We start from the raw sequence: 19704 nt of genomic DNA on the forward strand, positions 1-19704 counted from the left end.
CTCTTCCTCTCTTACCTTTTTGTTTAATTATTTTTATTTATTTAGACAGGACAGAGAGAAATGGAGAGACAAGGAGAAGACAGAGAGGAGGAGAGAAAGACAGACACCTGCAGACCTGCTTCACCGACTGTGAAGCGACTCCCCTGCAGGTGGAGAGCTGGGGGCTCGAACTGGGATCCTTATGCCCGTCCTTGCGCTTTGCGACACTTGCCCTTAACCTGCTGCACTACCGTCCGACTCCCTTCTTCCTCTCTATCTCACCATTCTTTTCTCTTACTGTCTCTATCAAATTTTGTTGTTTTTTTAAAGGGTACTGTGCGCTGAGATTTTGCTGCTCACATTAACGTTTTTTTATAATGCTGCATTATCATAAGTATATGATCAGACTGGATTTCAACAAAGACTTAGCTTTTTATCAGCATGCAAACAAATTTACAAAGTGCACCTTCAACTAAGTGCTAGCTGAAACATAAAACTATACTGTTGTTCTAATGAGTACCTAGTATAACCAATATTTCAAAGCACGGCATTGAATTTGAGATGACTCAAAATGAAGGTGAGAGAAACTGGTGAGTGAAGGATATTTCACATTCTATTTGATCTATCTTAAAAATAACAATTTTATTCATTGCCTTGCCCTTGTCTTAATAAAGCTGTTCTAACTTGTGGTTGTCTAGGAAAAATTTAATTTTCTAGTGAGATGTCAAAAACTGGTTTTTTTTTTTTAAGAAAATTCATAATGGCAAAGGGAAATTAGAAGCTAAACAAAGTTTTTAAGCCTGGTTATACTCTAAAGACTCTATAAAGAACATCTTCAGTGTTAAGCCCAATGGAGAGATTGTTTAATCGGTTTCCATAAGTTTAAATACAGCAAATAAGCCACAGGTGTTCAATAGTGTTATAATTTAAACATTAGTAGTCTAACATCAAAAATATTGGAGAAAGTTGGTTATAAATAATAGCACAATTCAGTAATTTCATCATCTGAAAAAGATCTCTCTCAAGTTCATTTTAAGATTGTGTGACATATTCCAGGAGCACCTGCATTTTTCTCTCAACACACATTTTCTCTGAAGAATTCACTATTATACTTATTAACCAGTTCAGCTGAGCCTAAATTAAAGTGGTAATTGCCTATTTGGCTGTGAAAGTGAAGTATTATGCCCAAATCTTTTAACCTGATTAAGGTGGAATGTTTTTATTATGACAATAGAAATAGGGAGAAAGAGGCTCTTGAAGCTTCCCTCCCCTGCAGGTGGGGACTGGGGGCATGAACCTGGCCCTTGCACATCATAACTTGTGGAATTTACTGACTGCACCACCGCCCAGCCCCCATGATGGAATATAATATGATGTGTGTGGCCCTGGGATCACAACTGTAGAAATCTGAGATATGGGGGCATCTTGGACATTTAGACTAAGGCTGCCAAAAATGACTGTTGGTCAACATGGAGAAGACATCCTTGCTGAGAGAAAGACTGGCTTTCTTCATCACCTTCATCAGGGCTTTTGGATGGCACAGGACACCATGTAGTAATCACGCTCACTTGATTTCTGAAGAGTATATGCCTTTGAAATGTTCTTGCTAGTGTCTAATATACGTATGTGGGCGTAGAGCTATAGTCCTAAAATGTTACAGCATTGCAAACCAGTGTCAATAATAATAATAATACTCTTGCCAGATCTCAGTATTATCAGTGAATCGAGCCTACAAATGAACCTGTGGAAGCACGTTTTATTTAAAATGCTTTGTATAAGGTAAAAGGCAAAAATAGGCACCAGATACATGCACAAGTCTTTACAAGCTCCTTAAAACGACACCTCCCTCCCTCCCTCCCTCCTTCCCTCCCTCCCTCCCTCTTTTCCTTCCTTGCTTCCTTCTTTCCAAGATAGGTACAGTGCTGGGGATGAGACCTGGGACCTCAGAGTCTCAGGCAATGTCAGGAAGGCGTTTTAGGCACAACTGAATGACTAGACAAATGGCTGAAGTCAGACTGAGTGAAGACAAACACATTGGATGCTAGAACCCTTATTATCAGAAAGTAAAAAATGAATTTAGTGGGACAGCAAGATAGCGATAGCTCACTTGGCCAGGGCTGCCTTGCCATGTGTATTGCCCAGTCTTGATCTCAACCCCCACCAGTGCACACTGCAAGAAGCCTTGGTGTTATGGTGTCTTTCCCCCTCTCTCTACCTGTTAAAAAAAAAAAATAGTGAAACTGGTGCAGTAATGAGGCTGTTTGGTCATGTGTGAAAATTAGCAACAAGAGTGGTTAGTCTTTAGTTGCCTAATATATATTTATATGAGAATTGCTTTCAAACTATCTAAACAAACCTTGATACTAAATTGCTTTAATTGACATGTTTAATAATCCTATAGACCTTACAGTCTGTGTATGTCTGACTAAACTTATTACTAGAATAACTTTAAAAGTAGAGATTTTCTTTTCATATAAATGTGGATATTTTGTATACAGCAGAAATACTTTTCTTGAAAGGGATTTGGGGATGAATTATTAAGATACATGGCAAATTCCACTTTTTTTTTCTTTTAATGAGTACATTTCTTTAACATTCTTTTTATCAAAGAACTGCTCTTTATAACGTGGTATAACTAGTCCACAAATATTAATAGCAAAAAGTTAAAATTCAAAAAGTTTCTATGGGTATATAAATATACATTCATACCTTCTACAATATTTTTGGTCCTGTATTTTAATCTGCCTTTATAGATTTTATTTTCTTTTATTGTCAACTGATCTTAAAACCAAACAGAACGGAGGCACCAAGCTTCAGAGATAACTGTGGCAGCAAAAACAAAAAACAAAACTAAACAAAGTCGATACTTTACTATAACTGATGCACTTATTAGCATGTTCACAATGCCAAATTGGAAATTACAGAAAGATTTAGGAGTGTTTAAGTTATGGTTACAAGTGATTAAAGGCTACTGATGAGACATCTCATCAGTAACTGACATCACTTACTATTAATATGCTCTAAGACATGTTTACATACCACAATAACCTGGAACTTCACTATCAAGCAAGACTATTTTCTGTTGTCATTCACTTAAATTTATTTGTGAACAAAAAATCCAAGGGAAATTGTATCTGTGTTCAAATTCAGGGTGGTCCATCCTTCTAACACAATTGTTAGCATACTGTTGATAAGTGATGATGCCTTCAAAAACTGCTCTCTTGGAATTTTTCTTTTGGCTCTAAAGTGAGTTTTCCTTGATCTAAACATCCTTTGAAGCAAACCCACTCAACAACCTATACTTTGTGATAAGAGAAGACATATTATAGAAAAGCAAAACAGTGAACATTTTTAAAAATCTGAAGGCACAAATAGCAATTCAGATTTTAAATTTCTATGAAAATACATTCATTAAACCACCTAATTATAATTACAGATCCAGTGATTGGTTGACTTTCCACAACTTTTGAAAGCATAATGCTGGGGGGAATTCTTTAGATGCAGGGGAAATCCAAATCTTCATCAAACTTCTGATATGAGTACATTTTACAGATTCAGAACTAGAAAATGAATTCAACAGAAAAGGCCAACTATCAATAGTTAGAGAACTACTCAAAGTGTCATTTGGTCATCACCAACTTTTTCTTTAAATACCAAACAGTTATACATGATTACTGCCATCTACCTACTATTAATACAAGAGTGTCTTGTGTATTTATACAAAAGTCTATTCCCTGGTCTTCAGACTATCCCTTCCCCCTCAAAGAACTGAAAATGAATATTTAAGTGGATAGACTGGCAAAACATGCACTAGAAACTGATATTCACAATGACTCCCCACAGAAGCATTTAGGTTTGTCAGCATTCTTAAACACTAAGCAACCAGTATCTCTTAAAGGAAGGTCAGATCAAGGAGACTTTGTTCAAATGTAAGACTGCACACAGGAGTATCACTCCCCCCAACTACCAAATCTAACAGCTCCTTTCCACAACTAAAAACAATGGCATTTCTTATGAGTTAAAAATGCATATGCAAACCCACAAGGCTGCTGTAATGTATACATTTTGTTAGACCAGAGAAAATAAAGAAACTGAATGCAGGCAAAAATTTATCCAGGTTTAAACAAGCTCAATTTTTCAAATACACTGGTCCTTTAATCTCAGCGAGCACCTTTGCCTTGTTATTTTTTGTTTGATTTTTTATTTGATGCTGTTTAGGTCTTCTGCAAGTTTCTTTTGTATATAATAATCTCAATAGAAAAACCTTCCCGTGTAGATATAAGGTAGAATTCCTTTCACAGCTGTTGGCTATAGCAATGTTTTCTCCAGAAAATCAGGGGAGAACAGCAAATGGGGTTGACACCGCTAATTCCAGATTCGCAGAAAACTGTCCCACGAGCCTGTGGCCACAGCCATGCCATCATCTGTCACACCTAGACAGCTGACACGGTTGTCGTGACCAGCAAGAACACCTAAAAGAAAAAAATAAATGTTCAGGGAAAAAAGAAAGTTAGTAAATAGTGATTATAGAATTACCCAACTCTATACACAAAAAAATAAAAATTAAAAAAAAATGGAGAAGGGAAGGCCTAGGAGGTGACACAGAGGTATGAGGTCCAGAGTTTGAGCCTCAGCACTGGTGATGCTCTGGTTTTCTCTCTCCCCTTTACTATTAAATTAACAAATGTTTTTTAAAAAATGAAGTTGCTGTATTTTTTCACTTCTGAAAAACGGCAACACAACTTATTCACTTTCTTCTGATTAACCACCAAATACTTTAATGTTTTGGTTTTAATTTTCTGAAATTATCAAGGGTATCTAGTTTTAGTTTCCTCTGGAAAGTCATACTCAGTAGACTTAGTAACCACACAAGAGAAATGAAATATTGCCAGACATGAGGGAGTAAATGGGAAAAGAAATGTAGACTTTGGAAAAGTATTATCTTGTAGGGTAGGGAGACTGCATGTCAGACTTACATGCCTGAGGCTCCAGAGACCTGTACTGGTTCAATCCCATATGTCAGAGTTGAGCAGTGCTCTAGTTTCCCGCTCATGAAATTTGATTTATTTATTTTAGGTAGAGACAGGTAAAAAGAGAGAGTGAAAAAGATCATAACGCTAAAACTTCCCTGCCGTGGGGGGCCAGGCTTGAACCTGAGTTACACACATGGCAAACCAGTACACTAAGTGAGCTGTTCCACTAACCCTCTCAAAAAACGTTTACAAGTTAGAATATCTCAAATTCTGAACAAGAATAATTTTTCAAAAAGAAAAAAAAGTAGCTAAACTGTCTTTTAGACTTTGTGAAAACTATAGTGGTTGGGGGTGAAGCAGACGGCAAAGAACTTGTGTAAATTGTGTGGTGAGTTAGACGATGTGTGGTGTGAAGCCATACCCTTGAAATCTTTTTTTTTTTTGCCTCCAGGGTTATCATTGGGGCTCAGTTCCTGCACTATGAATCCACTGCTCCTGGAGGCCATCATTTCCATTTTCTTGTTCTTGTTGCTGCTGCTGTTGTTGTACAGGACAGAGAGAAATTGAGAGAGGAGGGGAAGACAGAGAAGGAGAGAGAGAAAACAGACATCTGCAGACCTGCTTGTGAAATGGCTCCCCTGCAGGTGGGGAGCCGGGAGCTCGAACCCGGATGCTTGCTCCGGTCCTCCGGTTCTTGCGCTTCACACTGTGTGCTTAACCCAGTGCACTATGATCTGGCCTTACCCTGAAACCTTTTGTTAGGAGTCAGGTGGTGATTCACCTGGGTAAAGCACACATATTAGAGTGCAAAGACCCAGGTTCAAGCCCCTGGTCCCCACATGCAGGGGGAAAGCTTCATGAGTGGTGAAATAGGGCTGCAAGTGTCTCCCTGTCTCTTTCCCTATCTCCCCCTTCTCAATTTTTCTTTCTAACCAAAAATTAAAATATTTTTAAAAGTGTGCACTCTTATCAGGTGAGCTATCTCTCAGCCCCCTCCTATAATATATTTTTTAAATCTTATAATTTTAAAACACTGTTAAATCACTAATAATTTATTTTACTTATTTATTTTTTTTACCAGAACACAGCTTATTTCTGGTTTATGGTGGTGCTGGAGATGGAACCTGGGATCACTGGTGCCTCAGGCATGAAAGTCTTTTAAAAGTATGACCATATGCTATCTCCTCCACCCGTAAATAGATCTGTTTCTTAAGAATTTATTTATTTATTTATTTATTAATGAGAAAGGAGAAGAGAAAGAACCAGCCATCACTCTGGTAAATGTGCTGCTGGGAATCGAACTCAGAATCTCATGTTTGAGAGTCCAGTGCTTTATCCATTGTGCTACCTCCCAGACCACTGTTAAATGATTTTTTTTTTAAGTTTTAAGTCCCAGTGACAAGGGATACAGGTTTTTGTTTGTTTTTTAAGATTTTATTTATTAATGAGAAAGACAAGAAGAGAGAAAGAACCAGACATCATTTTGGTACATGTGCTGCCTGGGATTGAACTCAGGCCTCATGTTTGAGAGTCCAGTGTTTTATCCACTACAACATCTCCCAGATAAATGAATTCTTAATAAAATTTCCTTCTGTAAACTGTTTAAGTTTGAATTATCTTTTAATTTTATTTATTTATGAGAGAGAGAGAGAGGAAGTGAGAGAACAAGAACATCGCTCTAGGGAGTCGGGTGGTGACGCAGCGGGTTAAACGCATGTGGCGCAAAGCGCAAGGACCGGCATAAGGATCCCAGTTCGAGCCCCCGACTCCCCAACTGCAGGGGGGTCACTTCACAGGCGGTGAAGCAGGTTTGCAGGTGTCTAATCTTTCTCTCCCCGTCTTCCCCTCCTCTCTCCATTTCTCTCTGTCCTATCCTGCAATGACGACATCAATAACAACAACAATAATAACTACAACAACAATGGAAAAAAGGGCAGCAAAAGGGAAAAATAAATAAATATTAAAAAAAAAAAGAACATCACTCTGGTACATGTGATGTTAGGGATAGAACTCAAGACCTCATGCTTTATCCACTGTGCTACCATCCAGATAAGAAATCTGAAATACTTTTTTTTTTTTACCAGAGCTCTGCTCTGGCTTATGGTGGTGTGGGGGATTGACCCTGGGACTCTGGAACCTTAGGCGGAGTCTTTTTGCATAACCATTATGCTATCTACCCCTGCCTTGAAATATCTTACATACTAGTGTGTGTGTGTATGTGTGTGTAAAATATAGAGACACCTGCAGCACTACTTCACCACTAGTGAAGCATTCCTTCCTGCACTTGGGTCCTTGCGCATTGTAATGTGTGTTCAGGGGGTACGTGAGAGGGGGAAATAGGTGATGGGAGAATTGAAAGGACAGAAGGGAGATAGGGAAAAAAGAAGAGAGAAACCTGCAGCTCTGCTTCACCACTCATGACACTTTTTCCCCTGCAGGGGACGGAGGCTTGAACCCAAGTCCTTACGCACTGTACTGTGTGTGCTCTACCAGGCACACCACTGCATGGCCCTGTATATGAAGGGCATCCTTTCATCCAGTCTCAGGTACAGAAGTCCATCTTGTCTAGCTTAATGCTCTCTACAGTACCTCTGCTATAATGATACTCGGCAATGAGAAAATTTACCACGATAAAGTAACAAAACCACAATGGCTTCATATTTAATATTTCAACTGGAAAGGAAGCTGGATTAGCAATTCATGAGTCGTGATTCAGTTGTAAGATGGGAAACTGCAGTTGAGCCAACCTGGAGCCAGCAGTAAGCAAAGCAAAATCAAGATTCAAACATGTGCTTTACTTGTTCTTTTTTGGTTCTGTATGTAGTGCTGTGATTGAACCCAGGGCTTTACACATGCATGCTATTACTTCTAAGATCAAACTCAGGCATCTATTTAAAAAGGTAGAGGGAGAGGGAAGGTGTAAAACAAATATATTTTATGATGTTTTGGGGTTTGTTTTTTTTCTTTTGCCTCCAGGATTATAGTTGGGACTCAGTGCCTGCACTACGAATCCACTGCTCCTGGCAGCCACTTGTTCCATTTTGTTATTGTTATTGTTGCCATTGCTGTTGTTGTTGTTGTTGGATAGGACAGAGAGAAATCCAGAGAGTAGGGGAAGACAGAGAGGGGAGAGAAAGATAGACACCTGCAGACCTGCTTCACCACCTGTGAAGCGACCCCCCTGCAGGTGAGGACCTGGGGATCCTTGCACAGGTCCTTGCGCTTCATACTATGTGTACTTGACCCAGTGCACCACTCTCTGTTTTTTTTTTTTAATATTTATTTATTCCCTTTTTGTTGCCCTTGTTGTTTTATTGTTGTAGTTATAATTGTTGTCTGTCTTTGTTGTTGGATAGGACAGAGAGAAATGGAGAGAGGAGGGGAAGACAGAGAGGGGGAGAGATAGACACTTGCAGACCTGCTTCACCGCCTGTGAAGCGACTCCTCTGCAGGCGGGGAGCCGAGGGCTCGAACCGGGATCCTTACACCGGTCCTTGCGCTTTGCCCCACGTGCGCTTAACCTGTGCACTACCGCCCACTCCCCACTCTCTGTTGTTTTTGATCACAGTGACCAGCTCCAACCATTGATTAGTGTCTGGAGGTTGAACCCAGACCTGTCACATGCAAATCCTGTGTGCTACTGCTTTAGTATTTCCCCCACCGGGGTTATCAATAGGGCTCGGTGCCAGCAGTAAGAATCCACTGCTCCCAGAAACCATTTTTTCTGGTTTTTTTTTTTTCTCTATTGCCTAGGACAGAGAGAAATGGAAAGGGGTGAGGAAGATAGACACAGAGAGATCTGTAGTACTTGCTTCATCACTGGTGAAGCTTCCCTCCTGCACATGAGGAGCAGGGGCTCAAACCCTGGTCCTTGAGGGTGGTGATATGTCCGCTTAACCAGTGTGCTACTGCCTGACCTTCCGTCTTTCCCTTTCTCTCTGTTTCTCAGTCTGAAAAAAATCAGTCTGGAGTGGTGAGACCCAGTGAGAATAGCAATAAAAAAAAAAGTACTTTCAAATTTAAAAGGTGGTATTAAATATATAGATAGACAGATACTTATAGAAGTACTAGTCAATCCATATCTGTGCCCTTGGAAGAACCACTGCAGTTTCCAGTGGAGGGAATGGGGACACAGAACTCAGGTGGTGGGAAGTGTGGAACTATATCTACCCGTTATTTTGTAATTTTGTAAATCAATATTAAATCACTGATATATACATATATATATATATATATATATATATATATATACACATATACATACAGAAGAGACTTAAAAAGATGGTGCTAAAAATGAAAAACCAAAACTTAGTGAAAGGGTCACTGAACTGTGACTTACTGTTTCTCTCAAAACACAGAGCAATAAATGTAAATGATGGGGAGGGGGACTGGAGAACGAACAACGTAGTACATGAATAAAAAAAAAGAAAGAAAAACAAAAAAAGGAAGGAATTCCAGCATGAGAAAAATGAAGGCCCCCTTCATTTACCAACCTGCACGATCTCCTTTGAGGGTGTCCCAAACATTGCAATTGAAGTCGTCATAGCCAGCTAGCAGGAGGCGCCCACTTTTTGAGAAGGCGACGGAAGTGATCCCACAGATGATATTGTCGTGGAAATACATTAGTAACTCCTGGTCCGCCCGCAGGTCAAAGAGCCGGCAAGTGGCATCATCAGAACCAGTGGCAAAAGCATATCCATTTGGGAAAAACTGGGAAGAAAAATAGCAAGCATTTATTCCATAGGCATGTGTGAAAAAAACCTCTGGGGTCAGACAGACCTAGCATTAAATTTCCACTTAATTTCTTACTAGGTGAGCGATACTAGGCATTAAAGTTTTGTTTGTTGGTTTTTAAAATTTATTTATTGCCACTAGGTTTATGGCTGGGACTTGGTACCTACACTACGATTCCACCACTCCCAGCAGCAACAACAGATAGCCTCCAGGAGCAGTGGATTCATAGTGCAGGCACAGAACCCCACTGATAACCCTGGAGAGGAAAAAAAAATCCTGCAGAATTAGACTATATTCACACATCTGATAATTGGCAAGTACAATACTTAAGGAGATTCTAGGCTTATCTACATAGTGTGCTGTCTGGTCCACCCGGACCCATTTCCCTAAGTCAAGCAGAATCTCTCTACGTACACCCTTCCTCTGAATTCACACCACTGGATAATTTTGAATGGCATTCTGAGGGCGAGGGCGGGGAGACAGCATAATGGCTCTGCAAAACGACTTTCATGCCTGAGGCTCTGAAGTCCCAGGTTCAATTTCCCCACACCACCATAAACCTGAGCAGGAATTGAACAAAAAAAAACCAGAATGATATTCTGCTTTGCCCTTTTTACAAGATACTTTAAATTTTTTTAAATTTATTTATTCCCTTTTGTTGCCCTTGTTTTACTGTTGTGGTGATTATTGTTGTTATTACTGTCATTGTTCGCTAGGACAGAGAGAAACGGAGAGAGGCGGGGAAGACAGAGAAGGAGAAAGACACCTTGTTGTTGGATATGACAGAGAGAAATGGAGAGAGGAGGGGAAGACAGAGAGGGAGAGAGAAAGATAGACATCTACAGACCTGCTTCACCGCTTATGAAGCAACTCCCCTGCAGGTGGGGAGCTGGGGATTCAAACTGGGATCCTTATGCTGGTCCTTGTGCTTTGCGACACCTGCGCTTAACCCGCTGCACTACCGCCCAACTCCCAGGATACTATTTTTTTTCCTAATTGTAATTAAGTATTTGGCAGGACTTTTTAAAAATGCATCAATATGCATCAGTTGATGCCTCTACCCTGGAGCAATCGTATATATTTATTTATTTTAGAAGAACAAAGGAGTAGCAGACCAAGAGGGAGGAGGAATACCACAGCACTGTCTCACCATCCACAGATCCCCCTCAGTGCCATCCATGGTGTTCCCTTGCATTGCCAGGGCTTGAACTCACAGCCTCGAGCCTGGCAAGTCATGTGCTTTACTGGCTAAGCTATCTTCTGATCCGTTCTATAGTAAGAGATGTTACAGGTATGTATATAGTTGCATATCATATAGATCATAAATAATTTATACCATGCATTGAGTATCCAGTATATAATTTCATATTAAGTCTCCACATTATAATTTGATGTAGTTACTATGATGCCCATTCTAAAAATCCAAGAACTCTGAGGCTTTTGGGGTTAAGTAGCGTGACTGGTCTCTGATAGCCATTCATAGCAGAACCAAGAGTCTTTTTTTTAAATTATTTTTTATTTTCCCTTTTGTTGCCCTTTTTTTTTATTGTTGTTGTAGTTATTATTGTTGTTGATGTCGTCATTGTTAGGACAGAGAGAAATGGAGAGAGGAGGGAAAGACACAGAGGGGGAGAGAAAGATAGACATCTGCAGACCTGCTTCACCACCTGTGAAGCGACTCCCCTGCAGGTGGGGAGCCGGAGGCTCGAACAGGGATCCTTATGCCGGTCCTTGCGCTTCACGCTATGTGCACTTAACCCACTATGCTACTGACCGACTCCCAGAACCAAGATTCTAATCCACGTTTGGCTGGCTGTGTTTGGCTTCCTAACTAATCTATTTGGGTTGTTTCCCTTGTCCTCACTACTCTGCTCAAGATAATCTAACCCTCTGAGCTTGAAAATAGTATTTGTTTATTTTATCAAAGCATTGCTCAGCTCTGGTTTATGGTGGTGCTGGGTATTGAACCTGAGACCTTAGGGTCTCAGGTGTGTAAGTCTTTTGGCATAACCATTTATGCTATCTCCACCACCCAGAATTAGTACTTATTGTTCACATGCAAATAAAGACCAATGCCTATAGGCTAAAATATTTCCATTTTATTTATTTATTTTAAATTATCTTTATTTATTGGTTAGAGATAGCCAGATGTGGAAAGGGAAGGGGATGATACAGAAGGAGAGAGGAGACACCTGCAGCCCTGCTTCACCACTTGTGAGGCTTTCCCCCTGCAGGTCAGGACCAGGAGCTTGAACCAAGATCCTTGTGTGCATTATAACATGTGTGCTCAACCAGGTGTGCCACCACCTGACCCCAAGTCTTTCCATTTTAAAAAAATTCAAACCATGAGGCCTGGCAGTGACACAGCAGTAAAGCACACATGTTACCATGTTTGAGAGCCCAGGTTCAAGTCCCCAGTCCCCACCTGCAGGGAGAAAGCTTCATGAGCGGCACAGCAGTGATGCAGGTCTTTCTCTTTCTTTCTGCCTCTACTAAAAAAAAAAAAGACTGGGGGCACTGATGCCGTTTGTAGACAACAAGCTCCAGCAACAGCCCTAGTGACAAAAAAACAAAAAAGAAATCTGATATTATTTGGGGGCTGGGCGATAGTGCAGTGAGTTAAGTGCACATGGCACAAAGCACAAGGGCTAGAGTAAAGATCCTGGTTCAAGCCCCCGGCTCCCTACCAATAGAGGGGTCGCTTTGCAAGCAGTGAAGCAGGCCTGAAAGTGTCTTTCTCTCCTCCACTCTGTCTTCCCTCCTCTCTCAACTTCTCTCTGCCCTATCTAACAACAACAACAACAATAGCAGCAGCAGCAGCAGCAGCTATGACAACAATAACAATTACAACAAGCGCAACAATAAGGGCAGCAAAATGGAAAAAAATAGCCTCCAGGAGTGGCGGATTCGAGGTGGTGGCACTGAGCCCCAGTGATAACCCTGGAGGGAAAGAAAGAAAGAAAGAGAAAGAGAAAAAAAGAAAGAAATCTGATATTATTATTCTGTCACTCAATATTGCTGGAGCACAATTTACAAAAGATCTTTGGCGTCAATTTATCATTAAAATCATGTTACAGAATCCTACACTTGGGTGGGGGTAGATAGTATAATGGTTATGCAAAGAGACTCTCATGCCTGAGACTCCAAAGTCCCAGGTTCAATCCCCCACACCACAATAAGCCAGAGCTGTGCAGTGTTCTGATATTTGCTTCTGTGTCTTTCTCTCTCTGCATCTCTCTCAAAAATAAAGTAAATAAAATACAAAAAAGAAAAGAATCCTACACTTTAATCACACAACACCTTTTCCTTAGAGGTGGCTTGTACTTACACTGACAGCATTAATATCTGACACATGCCCCGTGAAAGACTGTCTACACATCCCATCTCGGATATCCCATAACTTGGAGGAAGCGTCGCAAGCACCAGAAACAAAAGTCTTCATGTCAGGACTGAGAGAAAGGCTCATCACGTCTCCAGAGTGCCCTGTGAACGTGGTTGTTTGCTGGGCAGTTTCAATGTCCCACAAAGCGCTGTCATTGCAAAGACATAAAAAGAATCACCATTATTTTCTCTCATGTCAGTTCCTACGACCCTTTCCTCTCCACTCCCCACCAGTTTCGGGAGGGACTCACCAAGTTGTGTCTCCTGAACTTGTAACAATCTGGGTGTCATCTAAAAATCGGCAGCAGGACAAGTAGCCTACAACACAGAGAATACAAATTTTAGGTTGTCGTTGATTGGCTAACTCAAAATTGCATTGCAATAGCAACAGAGTGACACAGGAGTTGGCGCAGTGGCTGAAGTGCCACACTTCCAAGCATGAGGTACTGATCTTTAGTCCATGTACCAGACTGGTGCGCTGGTCTGTTGCTTCCTTCCCCCACCCCTCTTCCCTCTCCCAATAAGATTAATAAGTAAATTTTTTTTTAGTATTTGTTTATGATAGAGAGGCGAGAGAGCCAGAGCATTACTCTGGCACGTGTGATGCTGACCATGGAATTCGGGACCTCATGATTTGGAACCCTAACACATTAGTCACTATACCACCTCCCAAACTGCAATAAAAAAGATAAATAATTTAAAAAGAGAGTTGGGTGGAGGTGTACCTGGTTATTACAATACACAGGACTTGGGTTCGAGTCCCCAGCCCCTACCTGCAGGGAAACAGCTTTGCGATGGTGAAGCAGTGCTGCAGGTGTCTCTCTTTCTCTCCCCCTCTCTATCTACCCTTACGCTCTCAATTTCTGCCTGTCTCTATCTGATAAATATAGATAACTTAAAAGTTTTAAATAAATAATAAGTATCAATATATACATTTTTAAAACATAGTATCTCACCAGTACCATTTGCCAGTGGGATCTCTAGCTCTGAATGTATCTCAAATTCTACATCATCTGTAACTAAATCTACCAGCAAACTCTCTCTTATGCACTGATCACATAAACAGCATCCCAGCATTAGGAAAGCCGTGGCTCTACTGCTCATGTAGCTTCCCCTCTGCAGGTGGGGACTGGGTGCTTGAACCTGGGTCCTTCATTGTGCACGGTAATGTGTGGATTCTGCATTGTGTGCCACCACATGGTCCTTGTATGACTATATAAAGTTAAGTATTTCCCTGACTCACAGTAGCTGCTACTCTCACTTGATGAACATTCATTCTCCCACCAGCTGAGCCTAACTGGTCATTCTCCTGGAGCAGCCTGTTCTTTGGAAGGAGTTAGGCCTAGAGGCAAGGATTCTATTAGTTCGCCTAACTCACCAGTATGTCCCGGTAGCTCCCTGCTCACTCGCACATTTCCTTCTCTGGTTTTTAGGTTATAGATGGAGCAGATGTTGTCCAGGCCTCCACAAGCGACGTAATTACCCGAGGGAGCATAAGCACAGGTCATCACCCAAGAGGACCTCAGAGGAATTGCATGCATCTGCAGAACAAGTAAGCGCCCCACACCCATGAGTAGGGAAGTAATCACAGAACGACAAGAACACATCACTATAGTCAAAGGCAACACCATAACAAAGTCACCAGTGAAAAAATACAAGCGCATGCTAAAATGCAGCTCCCCCTCCTTTTTTTGTCTATATTATCAAATCACTCAGATTTATGAAGTTCTCTTTTCAGAGTTCAATCTTGTAACAGGATCAAGGACAAAAGGATGGTTCAATGCTAATATAGCTGTTTGCAACATTAGGTGCAAAATGTTAAAGAATCTTGCAATGCTTTGCCTTTGCAGTTGTGCCCAACAAAAATCTCCTCCAATACAACACAAACCAGTACAAAGGGAGGTTATTCACAAGTAGGAGAGTTGATTTAAATGGTTCTTCCATGAAGAGATGGCACACAGTCCTCCTATTAATAGGGAACAAGCTCTGGCCTGAATTCAGATCTGTTCACACCATTTTCTGGTGTCTTGTTATCCAGGACCAGTCAAACCTAGGTCAGAGAGCAAAACTGAAGCTGTATAGGAATAGCAGATTAAATATCCATATAGACCATGATGGCAGAGGAGGACCTAAGGCGGTGAATTGCTAAGAGGAAAACTGAGAAATGTTACACATGTACAAACTATTGTATTTTACTGTTGACCCAAGAAATTAAAAAAATAAATATCCAGAGTCAACACACTATATGCTTAGGCTGTGCTTTCACTTAGCATGAAATACTATCTAATGTGGTCTGGGAGGTGGCACAGTGGATAAAGCACTGGACTCTCAAGTATGAGGTCCTCAGCTCAATGCCCGGCAGAACATGTAGTAGAGTTATGTCTGGTTCTCTCTCTCTCTCTTCCTCTATTTCTCATTAATAAATTAAAAATCTTTTTTAAAAAGGGGAATACTATATTGCCTGCAATGTTTGGCTTTAGAAAAACACAGCTGAAAGAAAATTTCAATGCCAGTGAGTACAGAATTGTTACGTGACTTATCTGTCGTGGCTAGTTTTAAAAATCTGAACCAGGCTAATGGTATCATTTATTTAATAAAGAGGTATGTTCAAATCTGTAATAAAGTATAATAGCTGTCCAAGTGTACATAGACTCTACAAGCATTTGATTTCTAAAGATTTCCCTGAAGCCTTTCACAGCCACCTGACACCTCTTAAATTGGAGGACTGCTCCTAGTGTAGACAGAAGGGCCCCGTGGCCACTATAAAGAGAGACTAACTCAGTTGTAACTGGCTTCCAATCCACACTTTATCTTTTGAGCAGTCTGCAGGAGTCCAAGTAAAAAGTCTCACATAGCATTTAGGTTGTCCACAACTAGAAATGAAAAAAATCTTGGTCTTTGTCACATTATGAAATGGAAATTAAAAGAAAAAAATTCATGATGCTTTCTGGGCAGCTGTGGTGCACCTGGTTGAGCATACACATTACCATGCACAAGGACCTAGGTTCAAACCCCCAGTTCCCACCAGCAGTGGAGAAACTTCACAAGTGGTGAAGCAGGTCTGCAGGTATCTCTCCTCTTTCTATCACCCCTTTCCATCTCAATTTCTCTGTTCTATCAGAGAGAGAAAAACAAAAAAGAAGAAAATGGCCACTGGGAGAAGTGTCACAGAGCCCTAGGGATAACTCTGATGGCGATAAATAATAGTAAGAAGAATTGCTGTTTTCTAATATTCAAATATAAAATATGAAGCCCAGGTAAAATACACTACACACTATTTCTATAGTTGTCCTTGGAAAAAGAAAGTCCTTCATATTAAAAGGAAACAGATAATAGAAAATAAATCTATCATGGTCAAGTTTTGAAAGCACAAAGAATTGGTGGACATCAAACCAAACATAAGATTATTTTAAAGAATTATTAAGAAAATCTACCTTATTTGTTGTATAGCTATCCCAAATAATTAATTTTCCATCTTGAGAAGCACTGACTAGTAGCCTAGAGGAACAAAGACAAAAATAATTTTGACACTTAGAGGGAGAAAAAGTACTTTAAATCAGTTACACACTGAATTAATGTAGAGCAGTTCATAGGAAGAAAATACAATCTTCTATCAAAAACTTGACACCAAAATACTTTTTCAACTTAACAAATTTTTTTTGCATGCCAATAATACTCAATGTAACAGAAAATTCAGCAAAAAAGCAGACACTTTTTGGACTGGGCTTGGTGTATTGCACCAAAGTAAAAGACTGTAGGGTGTGGGGAGGGTTCAGGTCCTGGAACATAATATTAGGCAGAGGAAGACCTAGAGAGGGTTGAATTGTTATGTGGAAAACTGAAAAATGTTACACATATACAAACTACTGTATTTTAATGTTGACTGTAACCCACTAATTCCTCCAGTAAACAGCAACAAAAATATATTAAGGCATTTTACTAAAAAAATTTCCCTGGTGATGAGTCATCATTTTCATGAGGACAACATTCTAATTTTTTAAAAATATTTATTTATTCCCTTTTGTTGAACTTTTTTTTTATTGTTGTTACTGAGGTCATCGTTGTTGGATAGGACAGAGAGAAATGGAGAGAGGAGGGAAAGGCAGAGAGGGGGAGAGAAAGACAGACACCTGCAGACCTGCTTCACCACCTGTGAAGCGACGACTCCCCTGCAGGTGGAGAGCCAGGGGCTCGAACCGGGATCCTTAGGCTGGTCCTTGTGCTTTGCGCCACCTGCGCCTAACCCGCTACGCTACCTCCTAACTCCCAACATTCTTATTCTTATTCGAGATTCTAGTAGATATTAGCTGACCGGTTTAGTAATTACTAACTCAAATTAAATGACAACAGAATAAACAACAGCCTGACTGCTATATTTCACTCAATCTAAAATTATCAATTGGGCTGGGGAGATAGCATAATGATTATGCAAATAGTCTTTCATGCCAGAGCCACCAAAGGTCCTAGGTTCAATCCTCAGCCCCACCAGATGCCAGAGCTGAACAGTGCTTTGGTAAAAACAAAACAAAACTTGAAGTCTCTTCCACCTGGTGGAGATAAGTATTTGATGTCAACAGGGTGAGTGGAAGCTGCCAGAAGAGTGACTGAGAGTAAATACCATAGAAAGCGAACAGGAAGTGATGTGATGACTGCTAGCTGAGTCCGTCAACTACAACCTGTAAAAGAGAGCACCAAAGTAAAGGACTTTGGGGTGGTGGGGTGGTGGGAGATGTTCAGGTCCTGGAACATGATGGCAAAGGAGGACCTAGGTGGAGGTTTAGAGTGTTAAGTGGAAAATGAGAGACATTACACATGTACCAACTACTGTATTTACTATCAATGTAAACCAATAATCCCCCTAGTTTAAAAAGAGAGAATGATACCTAATGAAATTTTGGGACTTCAAGAAAGAAAAGTCCACATTCTATAAGGACGGTAAATAATCAAGGACAAGAAATGAAGAAATAGGGACAAGGTGGTAGCACACCTGGTTGAGCACAGGTTATAACATGCAAGGATCAAGGTTTGAGCCCATGGTCCCCACCTGCAGGGGGAAAGCTTTGCAAGTGGTGAAGCAGTGCTGCACCGTTTCTCTGTCTCTCTCCCTATATACCAATTCCCTTGCGATTTCTGACTGTCTCTATATAATAAATAAATAAATCTATATAATAAATAAAGACTGTCTCTATATAATAAAGATAATAAAAAAGAAGAAATGAAGAAATATGGCATTGGGAATGTTTTCAGTTGTCTAGAATTTATAAGAATTGGGAAAGGTAGTTGAAGGTAGTTGAGGAAAGTTGAATGTAGAGCTCTGCTACTAAGGCTAACTGTGAACTCTTGACTAAGTAATTATGAGTTAATTATTATATTTTTATAATATTTATATATTAAATGATTTTTAAACAAATCACTTTACTGGGTGGTGCTAATGACTTATAGTACAGGTGTTGACATATGGGTACAATTTCTTTCTTCTCTTTTTTTTTAAAGACTATTTATTAATGAGAAACATAGAGGAGAGAACGAACCAGACATCACTCTGGTACATGTGCTGCCAGGGATTGAACTCAGGACCTCATGCTTGAGAGTCAGATGCTTTTTTTTTTTTTTAATTTTTTATTTATGGGGCCAGGTGGTGGCACACCTGGTTGAGTGCACATGTTACAATGCACAAGGACCCAGGTTCGAGTCCCTGGTCCCCACCTGCAGGAAAAAAGCTTTGAGAGTGTTACAGGTGTCTGTCTGTCTCTCACCCACTTCCCTCTTGATTTCTGGCTGTCTCTATCAAATAAATAAAGATAATAATTTTAAAAAAAAATTTATTTATAAAAAGGAAACTTTGACTAAACCATAGAATAAGAGGGGTACAACTTCACACAATTCCCACCACCAGAACTCTGTATCCCATCCTCTCCCCTGATAGCTTTCATATTCTTTATCCCTTTGGGAATATGAACCCAAGATCACTGTAGGATGCAGAAGGTGGAAGGTCTGGCTTCTGTAATTGCTTCCCCGCTGAACATGGGTGTTGACAGGTCCATCCATACTCCCAGCTGAGAGTTAGATGCTTTATCCACTGAGCCACCTCCCGGACCACCACATGGGTACAATTTCTCATCTCCCCTTAATAGGTGTCTGCAAAACACTCTCACCTCAAACCTAGGTCCTTTTCTATCATCATGAATTGTTTTTTTTTATCTTATATTTTATTTGTCACTATCATACAAAATGTGGGGCTGGGAGATAGCACAGCAACGGAGTAAGTGTCTGACCATGACCCTAGTCCACACACCATAAGAGAGCACCATGGACAACAGCACAGGGGGAACTCCATGGATGGTGGAGCAGTGTATTGCTGGCTCTCTTCTCTGCCTGACTCTCCCTTTCTCTTTAATCTATAAATCAGATGTGTGAAAAAACTGATCCAGGGAAAGAGAAAAAAACAATACAATTTTTATTTTAAGATAGCTTGTTGAGGGGAACGGAATTTTCCCAATGGAGTGGCCAAGCCTAGCACTATAACAGCAGGATGAGCTGCTGTGACCAGCCACTTGGAGAAGAGCCGATGACACTGGATTCCTGCAAAGGGACCCACAGTGGCCTGGCCTGCAAGTGCACGTCAAATGAAACAAAA

At 40.5% G+C, this 19704-nt stretch overlaps 1 protein-coding gene across 1 annotated transcript in view; it reads right to left on the minus strand.

Moving 5' to 3' along the window:
- Positions 1-2830: 2830 nt before the first annotated feature.
- Positions 2831-19704, minus strand: part of GNB4 (G protein subunit beta 4) — a 28354-nt gene continuing 11480 nt past the window's right edge. Inside the window, exons 4-9 of the mRNA XM_007518126.3 lie at positions 16502-16565; positions 14446-14608; positions 13319-13385; positions 13015-13216; positions 9446-9662; positions 2831-4451 (exon numbers count right to left, since the gene is read on the minus strand). Coding sequence (XP_007518188.1) covers positions 4345-4451; positions 9446-9662; positions 13015-13216; positions 13319-13385; positions 14446-14608; positions 16502-16565 — 820 coding nt within the window. The 3' untranslated portion in view covers positions 2831-4344. The remainder of the gene's footprint in view (positions 4452-9445; positions 9663-13014; positions 13217-13318; positions 13386-14445; positions 14609-16501; positions 16566-19704) is intronic.

Source organism: Erinaceus europaeus, chromosome 14 (genome assembly GCF_950295315.1).
Source record: "Erinaceus europaeus chromosome 14, mEriEur2.1, whole genome shotgun sequence".
Taxonomy (NCBI): domain Eukaryota; kingdom Metazoa; phylum Chordata; class Mammalia; order Eulipotyphla; family Erinaceidae; genus Erinaceus; species Erinaceus europaeus.